Below are 20,397 nucleotides of genomic sequence, written 5' to 3'. Positions count from 1 at the left end.
CTGCCAAAATTCAAATGAGATCCCCAAAAAAAGAAAAAAACAAAATGGCTATTTTTAAAAAGACATATATTTCAGAGCCACACGGGCAATGTGCTTCTGAAAGAAAGCAGAAACGGGTGAAGACATTTTTTTTTCAAATTGCATCAATGGATATTAGAAATCTATTCAATGCTGAGAAATGACTGACATTTTGACTAGTAAAAAGACAGTGTAAAGCAAAGAAGCCGATTCTGAGACATCCAAAATACAGCCAGCCGTCTTCTTGATGCGTTACAATACGGGACATCACTGATGTCAGCGGCTTGACACAAACAAACCAGCGTTGGTTTATTTCTCCGAGTGAAAATGTCATTCTGCTGCTGATGCTTCTTCTCAACCACAGAAATGTACAATGAAAGTGCAACTAAAGTGAACTAGCAACATCAGCTTGCCTATGCTGAGTGCGCTTGGATTGCGCCCGCTCAAGCACAAATGTCCTGTTAAACTCTCTGCTCTTCACAAATGTTCAAATGGCTTGAAAAGCAAACACCCATGATACACTTGTTTTTGTTAAAAATATAAATATCTTTTGTAAAAAAATAATGGCAATCATTGTTTTTCTTCCTTTGAGTACAAATAGAAAAAGGGAAATTCTTGGCAAAATGCTGTCAGTCAAGTCATTACAGACGATGCGTTGCAAGTTTGGAGCTACATGGACGACGAGCTCGAGAGGCGTCACTGGTTTCCCCGCCGGAGGATCAACGACATTTTTGGTTGCGGGTGGTCATCAAGTCCTCACTGACCCCTTTCAACCAAGAAACAAGAGCTTCGGACAAGTCAGTTCTCCTGCGTTCTGGTCGCTTCCGATTCACTTTGGCCCAAAGGCTCCGGCTCCATCTTGAACCTCTTAGCCTGCCTGTCATGCGCCATGGCCGTGTCTCTTTGATCTACGGGAGGTTCCGGACAGCCAGTTCGCTCATGACTGGGTGAACCAGAGTGGCTGCATCCGTTGGAGTCCGAGGTGGGAAGGGCGCCATCGCCCGAGGGACCGTTGCACTGAACAGGCTCAGCTTTGACTTGGGTCACTGCGGCAATATGAGAACCATCTCCGACATGACTGGAACTGTGACCTGCAATTCCTGCCAACAACAACAACAACACATGTTGATACTTGGAGCGTGATCGCATGAAATGTCATCCCAACGGTAAATCCCAACAACTTTTGTGATGTTGGTGACTAAGTCGCCCTATTCATTTGGGGACTTTGAACAACATGCAGACCAAGCAATCCTACAGACGCTCCCCACCTTTCGAACGAGATACGTTCTGAGCGGTTGTTCGTACGGTGAATTTGATCGTAAGTTGCTTCAGTGCTATATTTTGGATGGAATGTATGTTTAAGTCAAACACTGAACAGGAAATTGTTAAACAGACGCTCTGACAGTCGTAAAATCAGAATCATCTTTATTGCAAAGTATGTAGAACACAAGGAATTTCTTTTCAGTAGAACATGCTGCACTAGTATCATCATCAAAAAATTGCTAAGTGGTTCTATTTGGTTACTGTTTAGAGAGTTAATGGCTTGGGGGAAGAAGCTGTTTAAATGTCTGCTGGATTTGGTGCGCATGGATCGGTAGCGCCTGCATGAGGGGAGTAGCTGGAAAAGGTGGTGGGCAGGGTGCGGAGGGTCCAGTAGGATTTTCCGCACCCTAGTTTGGATTCTTGCAGTGTGCAAGTCCTCGAGAGTGGGTAGGGCGGTGCCAATGATTTTTTCCGCCGCGCTCCAGGATTGACCAGCCCGGTCACCAGACATGAACGTTATTGAACATGTCTGGGGTAAGATGAAGAAGGAGGCTTGGAAGATGAAACCGAAGACATGAACGTTATTGAACATGTCTGGTGTAAGATGAAGAAGGAGGCTTGGAAGATGAAACCGAAGAATCTTGATGAACTCTGGGAGTCCTGAAAGACTGCTTTCTTTGCCGTTCCAGATGCCTTCATCAATAAGTTAAATGAGTCATTGCAGAGACGTGTGGATGCAGTCCTCCATCCAAGCTCACGGGAGCCATACACAATATTAATTCTTTTTCTAAGGCATCATGACTTTATGTTCTGACATTATTGTAGCATGTGTATTCAAAATGAAATACATGTATAATTCCTACATTATTTTTGTATGCGGCAAGGCTTTTGTCCAAGCAAAATCTGACCTTTCTCTCCTAATTAAATCATAAAACTCAATGAATGATACAAAACTTTATTTTGGTATAATAAGCATAATCTAGAGGGCTTTGCCTTTCATATAAGCCATTTCTGATTCCAATAGATCAACTACAAGTCAAGTTATTATCGGTTGTTCCTACAACTTGGATAAGCGACAAGACTTTTGTCAGGGACTGTATTTACTTGGGTCTTCAGTAAGCCATTACTGAAGCTGCTGGAACATAATTACTGAATTAGCAGCCATTACTTTTTGTTATGCATCGCCATTCGCCTCCTCCGAGCGTCAACTGGTAAGAGGGATTTCCTCCCCGCCCACATACCCAACGCAGTCAATCGTGAGCGTTCTCAGCATCTCTGTCCGAACATTTTTCTACATATCCACAAATATGAAAGGCTTTCTGATTCAGAAAAATGTTTGGATGTACCTCCAAAGTTCGTAACTCCAAAGTCGGAGAGCGCCTGTACTATATAAAATCATTGAGCCAATTGTTTTTTTTCTCTCTGAATGGGAATTCTGACACAAAGGAGCCACTTTGAATTGCTTGCAATCAGTGTCAAATGATTGGAAATGGAGCTCACCGTTGTGACCGCTGCTGTCTTCCCTCTCTGAGTGGCTGGCGCTGCTGCTGGACGTGGTGGGAGGGGGTGACGCCGCCCTGCTGGAAGCCACGCTTTCCGTCTCGTCCAATAACCTGTCCATGTAGTCTCTGACGGCACACGGCAACAAAGGAGCATGTTACACACGGCGCCTGGACAATGAGACCAGTTTAGGACGGTTTCCTAGACGGCGTATCTGACGAGTATTTGCAACGCTTCACTTTTCCCGTCGCCGGGGAAATTGATTCAATTCATGTCGCCTACAATGACGCCACCAGAGCTAATGGAACAGAGGCTATTCATTTTTGCAGTTATGTTCCATCAGGAAGGATAACGAGAGTGCGCACTGCGCAATCATTTTAGGGTCTCTTCACACATTTCATGTTTTGTTTGTAGATTCTTTTGAATTCTAGAATAAGGCTATAACATCATACGTGAGGGGCGTGGAACTGAAGCACTGTGAATATTTTGCGGATGCACTGCTATGGCTCACTTGCACTGATGCCTGATTGTCAACATCCATTGGGTGAGTTCATTTAGACCATGGGTGTCAAACTCATTTTTTGCCATGGGCCACATTGTAGTTATGGTTTCCTCCCGAGGGCTGTAATTCATATTATTAATTATTATCGTATACATAAAATCGTATTAATTTGGGGAAACCCTTGGAATGTTTAATCCCCGCCACATATTCCCACAGAACACAATTAATGAATAACTATTTTTACAAATCTGAAGCAAAGAATAATGACGTATTGTGGTTTACATACAACAATTAAAAATTTTGGTTCGGATTTTAGTAAGCATAATGGAATTTCACAAGTTTGATTTGCTTTTGCAGGCTGAATAAAATGACGTGGCGGGCCGTATCTGGCCCCCGGGCCTTGACTTTGACACCTGTGGCTTATAAGAAGCAGCAGGAGGAGGGCGATGGGATGTAAATAAAATAAAAACTTACGTGACACCAGGATGAAGGTTGTATTTCCTTTTTCCAAGTCTGGTTTGCTGTGCAAAGAAATCATAACGCTCAGACTTCTTCCACATGTAATAAAAGGCCACACATTCTCCTACAGACCTAGTTCTCACCTGAAAGATTTAATGCAGCGGACATGGAACAACCATTATTACCATCATTTTTACAAAATGGTTTGTATATATACACAGCGATACCTCAGCTTACAAACGCTTCAGTTTACGAACTTTTCGCCTTAAGAACATTATATTCGCAAGAATGTAATCTTGGCATAGGAACTAGTTTTCGGTAAACAAATCAAACCACACGGAGCGCCACAGTGGCTGGCGGACTAGTTTTCGGCAGAAGAACACCAAACCACACGGTCAAAAAGCACCAGGGTGGCTGGCGGACTAGTTTTCTACACCACCTTCGAGTGCAGACGTGGTTTGTTATCGAGTGGAGTTATCGAGTGGAGTACTTTTGATATTATGAGACAGAAAAAGGTCCCACCACAGGATAGTGTTAAGGCGAAGAGAACACAAAAGAAAATTACGGTTGAGCAGAAGGAGATCATCGAAAAACACAAACGAGGTGTGCGTGTGTGACTTAGCTGTCCCAGCACCATTACGCTAAGTCGACCATTGCTTCCATGCATTGACAACAACCATCAGAAAGGTAAATAAAATGACTATTATACAGTGCAGTTTATTTATTTAATTACAATACAATAGCACATTTATTATACATAAAATAAGGTAAGGTACATTTTGTGAGTTTTAAGAAAGTAAGTTTTAGTAGAAAATTATGTTTCATGGGGACCTGGGAACAACTTATATTTATATATTTTATAACATATTAACTTATATTTTTAATAGTTTCTTATGGGAACTAAATGTTTGGCAGACGAACTTGTCATATATATATATATAATTTATTTATTTATTTATATAGTGGTACCCCGTTTCTCGAACACCTCACTGTTCGAACAAAATATTCGAGATATTCTTGCTTCGGCGTTCGAACATCAATCGGTGTTCGAACGCCAATACGACGCGTGAGTGCGTACGCGAGGGTGGGGAGCTGAGTGGCGCACGGGTGTATCGCTCTGTTCGTGACCAACTGTTGTGGCTAGCGGACGTTCTGCGTTTTGCTCTAGCGTTTAATATAGGTGTACGAAGAGTTTTAGCCCCTAATCATGCCTCCAAAGAAAGTAAGTGCTGCTTAAAGTGACAAAAGAAAAGTAGTGCGTACAACTATTGCATTTAAGAAAGAAATAATCGCAAAATATGAAGGAGGTGTGCGAGTGTCTGATCTGGCGACGGAATACAGCATGGCGAAATCTACGATCAGTACGATATTAAAGAATAAGGAGGCTGTGAAATCTAGTGATGTGACTGTGGGAGTGAGAGCAAGTGTGATTGGATAGATATTTTAAGAGAAAAGAACATCCTGTAGCCGAGTCATCCGTAGCTGTTCCAAGCGAGAGTGACGGCAGCTGACTCGTCGGAACGTAGTGGAATGTTTGGGATCCCAAAGCAGACACGTACTACCCAAGCAGGATGTTTATTCACAAATCAAAGAAAACACAGCGAGTAAGAAGGCAGGGGGTGATCCGACCCGCTTACTACGCCAAAAAGCAAATGGTACACGAGGGTGCAAAATGACGTAATCCCGGAAGATGACATAAATTTACGGGGAGCGGGGAAAATACCTCGGACCGGATACACTCGTGCATCGAAGGAAGAGTCCAGGTACGGTGGCGAGGTGATCGCGAACCGTATAAATGCCCCGTGTCCGTGATTAGAGAATGACAGCGGGTGGAGAACGGCCGGGAGAGGCAGTCCCCCCCCGCTGTCAACTTGCAAGTGACAGGAGCAAAGAGATGGTTTCGGTGTTCGAAAAAAAAAATCGCTTTTCGAACAGGGTCCTGGAACGAATTATGGTCGAGAACCGAGGTACCACTGTGTGTGTGTGTGCGCGCGTGTGTATTGTAACAAAATGAAACCCAATTTGAAACAAAGTAAAGACAATTGGAAATGTAACAATGGTTTGAACAAAATGGGAAGAGACTGAAGGCAAAGTCCCTTTTTTCAGTTTCACTCTATTTAAATCAAAAATACAAGCACCGAATTGATTTGGTTAGCACAACATGAATTTCAGTTAATTGCTGCTCCATTTTGGATATATATATATATATATATATATATATATATATATATATATATATATATATATATATATATATATATATATATATATATAAATAATCCAAAATGGAGGAGCAATTAACTGTGAAAAAAGGGACTTTGCCTTCAGTCTCTTCCCATTTTGTCCAAACCATTGTTACATTTCCAATTGTCTTTACTTTGTTTCAAATTGGGTTTCATTTTGTTACAATATTTTGGTGAGTTTCTTTTGTAATTTTAAAGGAGTGACATAATTTGCCTAAGCGGAAAAAATACATTTGTTCAATTCCCTTACCTTGTTGGCCTGTATTAAATGAAAGTCTTTCCCATATGTTTTGAGTCCTTGTTCAAAATTTCGACATTCCTCCTCGGTCCAGACAGAAAGCTCCTCTGTGAGGAGGACAGTGTTAAACGTCAAATGAGATATTTGGAAGAATCTTCATTTCAGGCGAGTGCCTACCTCGGGCTGCTTTTACATTAAAGCGAAGTCTTCTTAGAGCTTCCTCTGTATCAAAGTCACATTTCACAAGTTCGTATAATGCCTGTAGAGAAAAATATTTTCAATTTTCTGTTTCAAAAAGAATGAATCCATGGTGATATTTTGATGGAAAAAAAACAAAAGTCGCACGCACACATGGCAAACAAAGGCTGGCGCTGTGCAGGTCTCACCTGTTCATTGTCCTTGATGTGGGATCCCTCGGGGATGGCGTCAACTCCCTTCTCTTCTCCCGTACGTCTTGATGCCTCCATTAAGAACGCCACCACTTTGTTTTCAGGTAGACACTCGGGATTCCACAACAGTTGGTCATCATTTTCATAAACTACTCGGCAAATTGGAATACAGAAGTGAGGGTCATAACTCAGTATACTACAATCACCTTGAGCTTTGCTTTTTTTTCAACACCCTTACCCTTTTCGTTGTCTTTATATTTACATAAGCCGGTGGGGGTTTCCGCTTGGTACATTGAGCCCACCATGATCTCCTGTTGGAATTTAAGATATTTTTTAATACGAATCAGCTAAAGAGATGCAATTGTAGGGCACCAGGACAGTGGTTCACCAACCTGGGAACCCCATTACCCCCACACCACCAGAGACGCATCTGAGAAATTAAAATTAAAAAGGGGGCTACTTGCCCCCTTTGTATCTGAAAAGGGGCCAAATTTTAAAATTGATGGGGCCCGATTTAACTACATTGCCAAAGCATACTAAACGGATTGAAATAAACCAAAAATACATTCATTGGAGCATGATATTTCTAAATTAGTAATGCAAAACAAGTTTGATTCGCATATATATAGACTGAGATGGTTTGGACATGTCCAGAGGAGAGAGAGTGACTGTGGCGACCCCGGAGGGGAAAAGCCGAAAGGAAAAGAAGAGTAATGCAAAACAAGTATTCGAGTAAAATCTATTTCTCTAATATATCAACAATTTTAATTCAAGTCAAAGAATGTATTCATACATAAAATAAATGTTTCCATTTTCTTTAGTAACTACACAATCAATCCAGTGCTCTTTTCATATTCCATTGATTATTACAGAAAAGACAAAGAACAGACCTAACACAATATTTCTTACTTGTGTCTACTTCAATGTATTTTCTTTGAAGATTTCCAATGTGCTGCAAAAGCTGTGAAATCATTCCCATTAGCCACTAAATTCAAATTCTTAACAGAAGTTTGCTGCAACGAATTGTCACTACCCTACGCAGACGTTTCTTTTCGATTGTTTCTTAAAACACAAGAATGTGTTTGTTTGCTGCCTGCTTTTAATGTCTTTTAGAGTTTTACTCCTGTTCTCACACTCTATATTGAAAACATCTCGATGTAAATACTGCAATGCACCATGGGTAAATTAATGTTTGATTAGCCCTTTCGGCAGTTTCCGGCAGAGCACGAAAAAACCCGAGATATCCTCTGTGGATGTCAAAATGCGCAAATGGCGCAAGGGCACGGCCCAGCTGCATCCCAGCACCATCCCCCTCCCCCACGGAGGTCCACGGGAGTAGCCCCTAGATTTTATGAACAGTGGCTCTAAATCTGATTATTTGTTTCCAAACATGGAGCAAGCAGTAAAAAATGTAGGTGTCAAGACAAAATGTTCAATACCTTTTTCCAGTCTTCAGATGGAACATAATCCTCATCCTCTTCGGACTCTTCCTCTGCATCATTGCTAGCTGAGACACAGCGTCACGTTTTATTCTCTGGATAGCAAGTGATTGCTTAGAAGAGCAGAAGATGAGATGCCACATACTTTCAAAATACTTGTGTTTCTGTGGACGAATAAGTTCTGATGTACCCAGGCCCCGAACAGAACGTGTGCGGCCCTCCGTGGTCAGCGGGGCCTCGTCTTCCTGTGCTGCCGAGCTCTTTATGCCACCATCCTGAAAATCACACGCAATTATTTGGTATAAACAATGCATGGGAGTCGATCTATTGATGACGTGAGATGACACACAGACCAATCAAATGCTCTTGAAACGGCAGAAGCCACATAATTACCTCCTAAAGAAAGGTGACAGCTGTTTTGTGACGCAGTCTAACTGTTATCCACATAAATTTAATGACTGGCTTCTTTGACGGGATATGGTGTGAAAAGATTTGGCAAAAGTCTCCAATTTTATCTATCATATATGAAGTACTGCCTGTTAACATTTTGCACGAAAAATAAAAAAGCTCAGTTACACCAGATACACCAGGCATATCAACAAACCTGGTTTCTTTTGAGCTGGCCATTGCCTCTGCTGCTTTCGTCATTGTCTAGTTCATCATCCTCATCCTCTTCATCGTCCTCTTCTTCTGGTTCTTCATCCTCCTCTTCATCCTCATCCACTGGCGAGGCGCCCCCATAACCATAAAGACTCAGGAGCTCGTGAATGGGCATTTCTCCTTCCTAAAAAGAGTGGCAAGTAAGAACCTTGCTTGTGAGATATCACAAAATAAAATTACAAATAAATAAATACACACATAAGTAACCTGTACACTTACACGTGCAAGATCTTCAATCTCATTGACATTGGCCTCATCAGCTGCCTCCAACATTTCCTCCTCTTCCATTGTGCGCTCATCATCAAACTCATGGACAAGCATGTCCGCTGATGGGTCAAAGTCATGGTCAATGGAACCCGTTGAGCCCCCTACGGAGGAAAGAGGGAAATATAATTTAGTAAACCAAAAAACAACAGAAAAATTATCATATCAGCTTTGGCCCTTTCTTCCATTAGGACATATCCAATAACATTTTTGCTTTTGTTTACTTTCTATTTAACTTGACTCTATATTTAAGTAGTACCAGTCCATCCGTGTTCTCCAATTCTTTTTGTCATTTGGGTAATGGATACTTATACCGACACATTCAAATAGTGAGTAAACATTGTTCCGAGTTTTGGGTTTTATCATGTACGCAGTGCACGTGTTCCAGTATTTTCCCATTATGTCAGTGGACGTACATGTTCAAGCGATTAGCCCGTGGCAAGTGGTATATGGAGATGATGTACTGTAGACACAATGAAAAACATAACTAAAAAATGTTGATTTATTAAATAATCACATGTATAATGTATGAGTATAAGGTAAGGCAAATGCTAAAAGAAAAAAGAAAAGAAAACACTACATGCGCATGGGAAAAATCCTCCATAAGCCTACAATAACGTTCAAATATATTTGGAAGTATGTATTTGCAAAAAGGTACCAGAAAAAAATAAAAACGTATTTATTTGCAAGTGTGTATTTAAATATGGTCGACCGTATTTGTTAGTTTAAGAAATGATTGAAATTCGCATTTGTATGCTTCCGTGCAAAAGCGACACATTCTAATCGAGTTAATTGAGAAAAAAAATATTGTATCCTTCATGCGCTCAATCTATTTAGAAATAACAAACATACAGCCCTTACCGATGCGCAAAATGACCGTTACGTACCTGGGCTCGAATTCCCAAGGGAGGACTGCAGAGAAAAAAATACTAAGCATCAACAGAAATTACAAAAGCATTACTAAAACAACGAATACGCATGAGAAATTACAAAAGCATTATTAAAACAACGAATACGCATGAGAAATTACAAAAGCATTATTAAAACAACGAATACGCATTATTTTCCTAAATGAAAGAAAACAAAACCGACAAAAAGCGCGCCTGCCATTGAGCGGTCTGTGAAGATTGTCACTACTTTCTGCTGGTCATTTAAATCAGACTTTAGAGACTCAAACAGTCGTATTCATAGCAGAATTTCAGCATGCGTTTCCTTAACTCAGTTGTGTTGAAATCCGATTTAAATACCAAGCTAACATTTTCAATCTACGCAAAATACAAAACAAAGGCAGACGAAAACGTGTCTAAAACACACATTCAAACGACACCCTTGCTGGTAATAAACGTGGTCCAAACATTTATTGCGGGAAATTCTTATTGTTTCTGAACAAACCCGCAAACTCGCTAACGCCGCAGCTAATGCTAGCCAAATCCGAAGTTTACTAAACATGCTAATATAAGAACAAATTACAACTATCTATGAAAGCAAGTCAGTGACTGAGATGGTCGTGCTTTTATTGTGTGTAAAATGAATGACGAATATAAGCGGCTAAAAGCATTAGCTTTGATCGACATATTTTGGTATTTTTTTGATTATTTACTTCGCTTTCTTACCTCCGCCATGTTTGCAATCCTGCAGGGGTCATGCGAGTGCCCGGATGTCGAGCACCGCCCACCTGAACTCCTCCACGACGAAAGTCGTTCGTTTGTTCAGCGACTGCTCTGCTGTTGCGTCCGTGGAGGGACAACGCGTCATCTTCTTGTCACAAAGCAAACAAAGCCCTTAATTGCCTGCAAACAGTTTGAATTGACAACATATTTGATAGACTGACAATTGTGATTTCACAGCTGATCTAAACGTAAATGAAACTCACTTCAGCTCTGGCTGTGATTACATTATGATAATGTGATAGGATAATTGTTATCCTATTACGAGTGTAATGTATTATTTGCATTTGGATTTCCCTTTATTAGTCTCGCAGTTATGCAAGTTATGAAAGGAATGAAAGTAGAAAAATAAAATACAGAATAAATCATCAAATGTTGTCAGAATTCATTAACACTGCATTCCAAGTAGGACACCGTAAAGTGGGGTATTGAAATATAATTACTAAACCATCAATGTCCGAATTTTATCGACTGAAGGCCCCTTGCAGGCAAAAAAAGGAAAGAAGATGGAGGAGTACAAAAAACACGATGCACGAGCTCAGGCCTCTGCCGGTGGTAAAGACAGACTACACCCAGGATTGGTCATCCTCATGAGTCAATCACAGGGCACATATTATCAAAACAGAAGACACTCTATTTCAGGGGTGTCAAAGTCATTTTTGCCGCGGGCAACATTGTAGTTATGGTTTCCTCTCGAGGGTGTGTGATGAATTTGGGGAACCCATTAGAATGTTTAAATCCCTTCAAATATTACATATAGAGCACACAGCAAATTAATGAATAACTCGTTTTCAAATCTGAAGTCAAGAATAATTACTTTTATTGTGGTTGACATTCAAAAATATGAAATTTTGGCTCAGATTTTAGCAATCATCATGGAATTTAACAAGTTTGATTTGCTTTCGCGGGCCGAAAAAAATGATGTGGCGGGCCGGATTTGGCCGGCGGGCCTTGACTTTGACACCTGTGCTCTATTTGGTTCAGTGGGCTACAAAAAAACAAAGGAGCAGGCCAAGTCTGCCCTGGGACTGGTGTTTGACGGTATTGCTCTTGGTCAACAATAATAATAATAATAATCATAATAATCATAATCATAATCATAATAATAATAATAATAATAATAATAATAATAATAATAATAATAATAATAATAATAATAATAATAATAATAATAATCAGAGCATTGTCATCAAATGGTGAGTATAGTTTTGCTTTATTTGATTGTTGTTGTGCTGATGACCATTTTGTGTTTGGGAGCCTTTTACTGAGCGAGTTGCTTGTTCTGTAGCCACAAAGGGACATAAGTCTTCTTGTGCCGGTCCCAAGCCCGGATAAATACAGAGGGTTGTGTCAGGAAGGGTATCCAACGTAAAAGCTTGGCCAAAACAAACATGCATACCTCTGAAGATGGAGGTTACTGATTCGCTGTGGCGACCCCTTGAAGGGAAAAGCCGAAAGGAAAAGAAGAAGAGCTCTTGGTAAACATGTAAGCTTCGATTGCTGTGATTCAAAATCTCGAACTGTGGAGCAGATATGGTAACCACAAGCTCTCAGTGCTGCTTCTTTCTGTCATCTTGAACACAAACAGCACATACAAAATAAAATGTTTAACTTCCTTTCCAGCAGCTCCTGTATTTTGCTTTTCTACTTTCATTTCTTTCATCATTTTGCTGCTGTGAAATGCGAATTTCTCCACTGAAAGATTAATAAAGGCAAATCCAATCCAATCCAAAACCCACACAGGCAGGGTTGAGGGGGCAAACTCCACAAAGGAAGGCCAGGGTGAGAATCGAACCCTGTAACCTTGCAATGTGAAGTTGACAGGCTGACCAGTCAACCACCGCCCTATTTAGACATAATGCAAGTTACAAAAATAGAGTACGAATGCATCCGGTACAATCCTAAATATTCCAAGATGTATACTTGTGCTTTTTTACATAAATCATTCATGTTTAATAACCTGGGAATGCAGGTGTGCTTTCTCAGAATCACAGATTCTGTTCATGGTCTTCTTCTTCTTGTCCTTTCGGCTTTTCCCTTCAAGAGGTCGCCACAGCAAATCAGTGCCCTCCATCTTCAGAGGTTTGTTTTGCTTGTTTATTTTGGCCAAGCTTTTACGTCGGATGACCTTCCTGACACAACCCGCTGTATTTATCCGGGCTAGGGACCGGGCTGTTCATGGTAGTATCCACAAAGTATTTTAGGTTCCTATGTGTAGAGCCAGAAATACTTCCAAGTGCACCATTAAGGCCACAACTAAAAGACCCTCTCTTATGACATAAATGAACTCTTCCGTCCCCTTAACATTTATGAAATTTTATGACCCCTCTAATGGTTAAAATTAAAATGCCAATTATGCAAGATAACACAATTTCTTGTTGAGTTCAACACATTGTGAATAAAAGGCCTTGTATCTACCCCGGTTGTCGTGCGGCGATACAGCAAGCAGGTGGAAAGAGGATAAAAGTTCACTCAGCCAGATGCAGGAAGGGTATCGTGAGTTTTCTTTATTTGAAGTTGATATCAGCTTTCAACAGACCACAGGTAACACCGCTCTCCAGCTTGTCCTTTGTCCCTCTTCTCCTCCTCCAAGAGACTGGCTCAGGCTGGCTTTAAAGGTGCTTCACCTGAGCTTCTGGCCAATCAGGTCCCAGCGGCAATTGGCCATTCCCAGGTGGTTGCAATCACCTTCTCAATCAGTCTCAATCAATTAGTGGTCGCCCAACTCTGTTTTGGATGGGGAGAAATGCGCACCTTTCTCCCATCCAAAATCCAGAACACACAAAATTATTTAACATTTCTTTTGGCATCATGACATCGGTCAAGGATGACGCTTCTTACTGATGTCACAACGTTTATTGTGAAACACTTGGAACACTGTGAAAACGTGTGCACCTTACTAACCGAAAGTAGATAAACGTTGACGTAGACTTTAGACTGTTGTTCTCTATCTAGCAGTTGCTCTGCTTCTGTCTCTCTCTAGCATCAGTCTCGTTTATCGAAACACATGACAGGAAGCGGAAGTGATAATGACAAAGCATTATAAATAAAGTATCGAAGACGATTTTAAGAAAAACACACATATACAGGTCGGCATAAAAACGTTTAACACTTTTACAGAACAAAAAGACCAAATAAATCATATTTTGCTGTCATGGCAACAAACGATAATATACCCGCCAGTTACACTCCTACCAAATTACTGTTGAAATAACATTCCTAAACAAAATGACTTATGCACTTCAAAATAATCAACAGTAACGTCACCATTGTCCTGATGTATTGATCTTTGAACGATGGAAGGCTTGAGGTGCCCTCCCTTTCTTCCTAACTTTGATTTTCTTATCTAAACGGTTACCTTTGCACTCGCGTTCTCTGTTCAATGTCTTTCTAAGTTGGTTCAGTCTTGCCAAAGCTAACATCTTATTGGCCAGGAGGTGAGGTCGCACTTTGAAAGGAAGTGGCATTTCGAGGTTCTTCTCACAGCCATTCATAACTTGCAGACCTTTTACTTGAGGCATAGCATTGTTACTAGTTTGCAGGCAATCACTGAATTCTCTTAATTTGATGAATTCCCTCCCACCAATCTTTGGCCATCCATTAAGTTTTACTCTGAAAGCTGTCTGTACAATCAAGGGATTACCATATCTGGCATCAGGTCGATCCCAAGCTTGCTGATAGGCTTCATCATCTTCTCTATAAAGGCTGCCTTCCAGAAAAGATTATACCTCTGATGCCATGTACCTTCCCAAACAATACAGTCGACCGGTAGGATTTGAACATCGGCTCTCTGCCAGAGCCCTGAAGCCTGTCCTCCACTCAACAGAGTTCAGAGGATCACCTGAGAATACGGCAGGCTCTGGGTTTGGAAGATGACTCGGAACTCGTGATTCCTGAAATGATTCAACCAATTTCTCAGTTTGCAGTTTATGACATGGGCCATGGTAGGAGAAAGGCAATGTATCATTCTCTTTGGTGTGTATGGGGATGCTGGTGACATGCAGTTCCTTCATTTCTTCTTCCTCAAACACACCTAACTTTGCCTTCACTACTTACTTACCTGATACCCGCCAGTTACAGGCCTCTTTGAGACAGATGTTGGATCTGGGTTGCCGATGGCGACGCTGCCATGCGTGTGGTGTGCAGCGCAAGGTCAGATGCTGCTGAACACAAAGGAACTTCGGCTGTGTGGTCGGGGCGTGGTATTCACTTGTGGAGGATCCAGGAGACGACTGACGGGAGACGCCCTCACATGGTTAGTTTGCATCTACTCGTCTCATCTACTCGTCTCGTGCATCTTCTCATCTACTCGATTTAGGGATAATCACATTTCAGATTGAACTTCAGACTGAGATTTAAAGTTGACCTTCTTAAATGCAAATGTTCAACTGTTCAAACTGTTCAATGTTTCAGTACGAGTGAGAAGCGGAACGGCAACGTTAACAGCACCGCTTTAGCCCAGTGGAGCACCATGCCTGGTTACATGAAATACATGAAGGGCAGTAAAAACAATATTATATATACACTGTAATATATCAATTTAATAGTTTACCGTCGCAAGTAAAAGTTAAAATGTCTACATTGTTCTGCCAATGTGTGCTGACGGTCAGGAACAAAAATCATATCAGCCATGTCAAATATTTTAATTGGTTTTTAATTCAATTATATTTCAAGGTGACAGCTGACTGCATGCCCGACATGCAATAAACGAACATGCAAATAGTTTGTACCAGATGTCTAAAATTGCGGCCGAAAACAAATACATCAATGTATTTAAAGTTGCCAGCCTTTTCTTCAAGGTTATGATGCAATTTAGGTTGGCCCTAATATTTCACATGAAAGCACTCACTCTTTGCTCGAAGGTTACAAGTTGAACGGTGGTTGACAAATATTTCAGCAGAGAAGGTGCCATCCAAACGTCTTCGAGACAACATGCAGTGTCAATGATGGCTCAATATCGGCGGGGCCATGACCAGGCCTTGGTAGAAGCTGAAGGAGCGACCTCTCCCAGGTCTGCTAGATGACCGGCATCACCTGACGTAGGATTTGTTGGGAATTAAAGCATCCCTGGTTAAGAGTCAAAAATAAAGAAGACTGAGTGTTGTTTTCAAACTGTTTAAAAATGCCTTTTTAAGTCATTCACTGCCATTCCCGAATTTACTTGGGAATTGAAAACATGATGTCGAGCGGCATTCCTGAATTACTTTGTATTTTCTTGCTTGGGTGCCGATAAAGCGCTGGTCAGACCTCTGGCGATGGTTTATTTTTTTTCCCTTCCACAAGGGGGCAGCATTTCCCTTTTTTTCATGCTAGCGCTTTGTTCTAGCTTCAGCTGTTGTTAAAGCAATAAACCATCTGATGAATAAAGTGAGTCTAAGGTTTCTTAGGCTGCATCTAATGTTTATGTAGTCCTAAAACTCTGTGGTCTTGGAATTCGAGTGAGAATGACAAAAACCCTGGCACTGGAGTGAACCCATTTTTGCACATGTCTGGCAGTGAATGAATTCACAATCTTTTTTCAAAATGCCGTTTTAACTATCTTGTTTCGATAAATCTTGCTTACGGTAATGTGTAACCTATTGCTCGCGAGCCATATATGGCTCTTTATATGATTGCTCTGGCTCGCTGATTAAACTAAATACATATTCTCGCTCTTTCACTGTTCATTCCGTTTGGGCTGCAGTTGGCAGAAAGCGCAATTTTGATTGGATACTGGCCATTCATGTTGAAAGAGGTAAACGGCCCTTTTAAATAAGCCGTCGAGTAAAAAAAATGACAAGTATCGTACACTTCAGGTTGTATGGACCGAAAGATTCGCCTTTGTGAAGAGAAATGGTTCTGCTGTGATTCTAATTCACATAGAAACAATACCATGAATGAAACAGTTGACTATCAGTGGCACTTTGACAAGCCCCATGCTAACGTTAGCATCAATATACTTCTGCGGGAGCCAGCAGAAAGCAAGCATGCAATCTAATGAGCAGTGTGCAGGATAGCCAGCACCAACTTTGCGTATGGACCCGGCAAGTTGACTTTCATTGCAATCGTTTGGTAGGATTTTTACCAATCATGAGGAACGGAAAAACAGTTATTTTAGATAATCCATTCTGAAATTTTGTTGTAAAGTGGCTACACGCGCTTGCGTATTTGCGTGCATGTGTATGTGCGTGTGTGGCTCGCACTGAAAAACATTTCTAAATATTTTACTTTGATGGCTTAGTCAAAAATTTTCCAGACCCCTGCATTGTTCTAATGCAGGACATTCATTCCTAGCTGCTTTTTCTTTGCAAGATCAGAATTGATAAGAGAAGAAACCCTTTATTTGGGACACAATACAGAAGTTTGCAAATAGATATGCATTGGCCGAGAATCGAACCCAGGTCAAGTGCTTGGAACCACTATACCTTGATAATTGCACTTCAGAAACACTTTACTGTCAGTTATCATTCATTGTGTTTGTCTGGTGCAGTATTTAGAGATGTCTGACAATACTTGAATGGGAATCACATAATGGAAGCAGAGTGGTTTGCATTTTTAAACTGGAAATCCAGTCACTATTTTCAGTTTATGGCAGATGAAAAAAACATCACAGAACATCGCACGAGGTGCTGTTGACCAAGTGTTATCTGGTTTCTGGCAAACTGATTGCAGCACATGTAAAACTAAAGAGGATGTGTGACTGACGAGGTGAGGTCCACAAGTCAATGTATTTTTAAACAATATAGTCCATCCATCCATTTCCCGTACCGCTTATTCCTCATTAGGGTCGCGGGGGGGGGGGGGGGGGGGGGGGGGGGGGGGGGGGGGGGGGGGGGGCAGGAGCCTATCTCAGCTGTCTTTGGGCACGAGGCGGGGGTCACCATGAATTGGTTGCCAGCCAATCGCAGGGCACACAAAGACGTACAACAGTCACTCTCACACTCACACCTAGGGACAATTTGGAGTGGTCAATCTGCCTGCCATGCTTGTTTTTGGAGTGTGGAAGGAAACCGGAGGTCCCCGGAGGAAACCCACGGACAACAATATACTGTACATTCTAAATGTAGAGTGGACCATGATGAATCGAACGTAGTTACTTTTAAAATCAAGTTATTTGTGAAAGTTTTCAAAGGTAACTGGGCCAACATTGCATTGCTTCACTCAAAGTAAACAGCATAAACACTGGCCACGGCATACAGAGATGAGTTCTTGAAAGACCAAGATGCAAAGGTGTCAGTTGATGGGTCCCACAGACAGCGGCTGCTGATCTGCATGCTCTGCCCTGCCAGCTGGCCAATGTGAACCAAAACAACCAACTTGTATCTGCGGATCATCAGGTCCTTCACCCGGGATCTGATCACCTGAGGGAAGACATCCAAAGGAATCACGTTGGACACTCACTAAAAAGTCTGATGAGCTCTGTGATTACTTCAGGATTCCTGATGGCTGCTTACCTCACAAATAGTTCTAATCATCTGCCGGGACCATTCCACTTCATATTTTTCCTCTTCCAGGTAGCTTGTGAGAACATCCTTGAGTATTTCCAATGCTGCAGGGGCAGGGAAACGTTTGCGGGGTCCTGTTATCAAAGCACACACGCACGAGCAGATGAAAAATGCACTTGCATTGTCTCCGATATTTAGGGGGAAAACACCACTTAGGTGTCAGTCTAAAGCCCTCGTAATCCTTTTTTGGGGGGAGGGGTAGTGTAACTAATAGCGACACAGCGGTCCAAATTTGCCGTGAATCGACAGACAGACAGACACACACACACACACACACAGACAGACAGACACACACACACACACAAACAGACACACACGCATACATACATATTGTATTATATTGTATTGGCCTACATTAGTCTCGCAGTGGAGAAATTTACATTTCACAGCAGCAAAGTTATGAAAATAAGAGGAAAGGAAAGGAAGAAGTAGAAAAACAAATACAGGAGCTGCTGTAAAGGCAGCCAATCTCGCGGCGCCATCTTGAATTAAAAAAAATGAACAAAAAACTAAATAAGAAATAATGTGACACAACACAAAATACACAGCCATTCAAACTTAAGCAATCAATCTGTATAAAATCTTATAATATGCATCCATCCATCCATCCATCCATCCATCCATCCATACATACATACATACATACATACATACATTACACACACACACATGCACACACTCGCACTCACACACGAACACACACACACACACACACACACACACACACACACACACACACACACACACACACACACACACACACACACACACACACACACACACACACACACACACACACACACACACACACACACACACACACACACACACACACACACACACACACACACACACACACACACACACACACACACACATACATACAAACTCGTTCCTTCAGCATAGTAGGGACTTAGTGTGTGAGGTATTGGGCATGTGATGGCATTTTGGCTCCTCACAAGGTAACAACTCCCGACTCGTCTGTGGGCAGTTAAGTTTACGTCCTCGCGTATTAGAAAAATGAGAAAAATAGACAGACACTCACACAGTGACACATACGCACACACATGTGCACACGCACACACACGCACATGCACCCACATCCACACATACATAAATAGATAATGTTATTTTGTTATTTGTGTGAATTCACCTAGCTGGTAAGTGTTCTCAAGTGTGACAACCATCCGTTCGTCATGGTGTTCATCGATGCCGGAAACATTGCTTAAAGAGCTGAAAGACAGGTGATGTTGAAAAATTAACAGTTTCAGGCATTTCTTTGGGACTTTAAATCGGTAATAATAGCAATTTCAATGGGACGTTAATGAGAAATACAATGTTTTGCTAAGAGGAGTAAGGTTGTAGGGATTTGAGGGTCAACTCACTCCTTGGTTTTCCCAGCCGTGTTTTTGACTCCGTGACTTCCTTCCGAAGGCACCCTGCTGGTCTTCTTGTCCCTTCTGACAGATTTATCTTTATGCACATCAGACATTGTGTTTTTTTAAACAATGAGCTCAAATAATCAACGAATATGCAGGTATAAAAACAAAGTGAGTCAAACAAACACACAATTTCAAATCAGCACGTTTGCCTTTCTGGTCATCTTGTTATTCGTAAACCGACACTTTTGCATCAATTCCAACAAAACACCGTTGAAAAGCGTAAGTAATGCAAAAGCAAAAGGCCGTTACCGTTAGTCGTCGTCATGACAATACGGGGCGGGGCTTCCTTCACGGAAGTTGGATTTGTTGATTTTTAATGTCTTTATTTTCACACCTTAATTTCCCGAAACCAAAATGAAATATTAAAATAAATTTCATTAAATGTGTATTGTCTTTGCAGTCTTCTTTTAATGATTCGTCGTCAATTTACGATAAACATATAGAATGTCATAAACTTCGATGATGGATTTACGTGTTGCATGACGCGGAGCATCGACAAATGTAGTCACGGTTAAGGTCGCAGATGAGTGGATTGAGGTTTTTTTTTACGTTTTTGTTTAAACTACGTGCGTATTCAGTTGCTTCTTATTTGACGTATAAAATAAAACTATACTCAACTGTCAAAACGAGGCATTTGCACAAATTCACAGCAGTAAATTATGTTATTTGAGAGCAAAATTATATTGTAACATAGATTTACATGCAATACTGAAGAAAAAAGTAAGATTATTTGGAATAAAGTTTAGGTATAACCCGAAGTGCACGATATCCTTTGCAGGTGAACCTTTGGTTTTGACGATGAAGTTTACCTCGAAGGAGTTTTTTGTTT

The 20,397-nt window shown here is 41.2% G+C and overlaps 2 protein-coding genes across 3 annotated transcripts; both read right to left on the bottom strand.

Moving 5' to 3' along the window:
- Positions 1-49: 49 nt before the first annotated feature.
- Positions 50-10,650, bottom strand: mier1b (mesoderm induction early response 1b, transcriptional regulator). Of its 2 annotated transcripts, none has more exons than XM_089007418.1 (13): positions 10,589-10,650; positions 9,863-9,887; positions 8,931-9,079; positions 8,656-8,835; positions 8,197-8,326; positions 8,052-8,119; positions 6,851-6,923; positions 6,610-6,761; positions 6,401-6,482; positions 6,236-6,330; positions 3,758-3,885; positions 2,782-2,909; positions 50-1,118 (listed from the first exon to the last, which is right to left on the bottom strand). In XM_089007418.1, exons 1-13 carry the CDS (start codon positions 10,595-10,597, stop codon positions 817-819), a joined length of 1,521 nt encoding a protein of 506 aa, XP_088863544.1. In that variant the 5' UTR covers positions 10,598-10,650; the 3' UTR covers positions 50-816. The 2 variants fall into 2 exon arrangements, with proteins under 2 accessions (XP_088863544.1, XP_088863545.1); XM_089007419.1 differs by having other exon boundaries at positions 3,758-3,804.
- Positions 10,651-17,492: 6,842 nt separating this feature from the next.
- Positions 17,493-19,948, bottom strand: dynlt5 (dynein light chain Tctex-type family member 5). Its single transcript, XM_089008570.1, has 4 exons — positions 19,512-19,948; positions 19,280-19,359; positions 18,076-18,200; positions 17,493-17,982 (listed from the first exon to the last, which is right to left on the bottom strand). Exons 1-4 carry the CDS (start codon positions 19,616-19,618, stop codon positions 17,779-17,781), a joined length of 516 nt encoding a protein of 171 aa, XP_088864696.1. The 5' UTR covers positions 19,619-19,948; the 3' UTR covers positions 17,493-17,778.
- Positions 19,949-20,397: the final 449 nt, after the last annotated feature.

The sequence above is a fragment of the Hippocampus bargibanti genome, linkage group LG11 (genome assembly GCF_051943395.1).
Source record: "Hippocampus bargibanti isolate YZ-2025 linkage group LG11, ASM5194339v1, whole genome shotgun sequence".
Classification (NCBI taxonomy): Eukaryota; Metazoa; Chordata; class Actinopteri; order Syngnathiformes; family Syngnathidae; genus Hippocampus; species Hippocampus bargibanti.
This window is presented reverse-complemented; position numbering and strand designations above follow the sequence as displayed.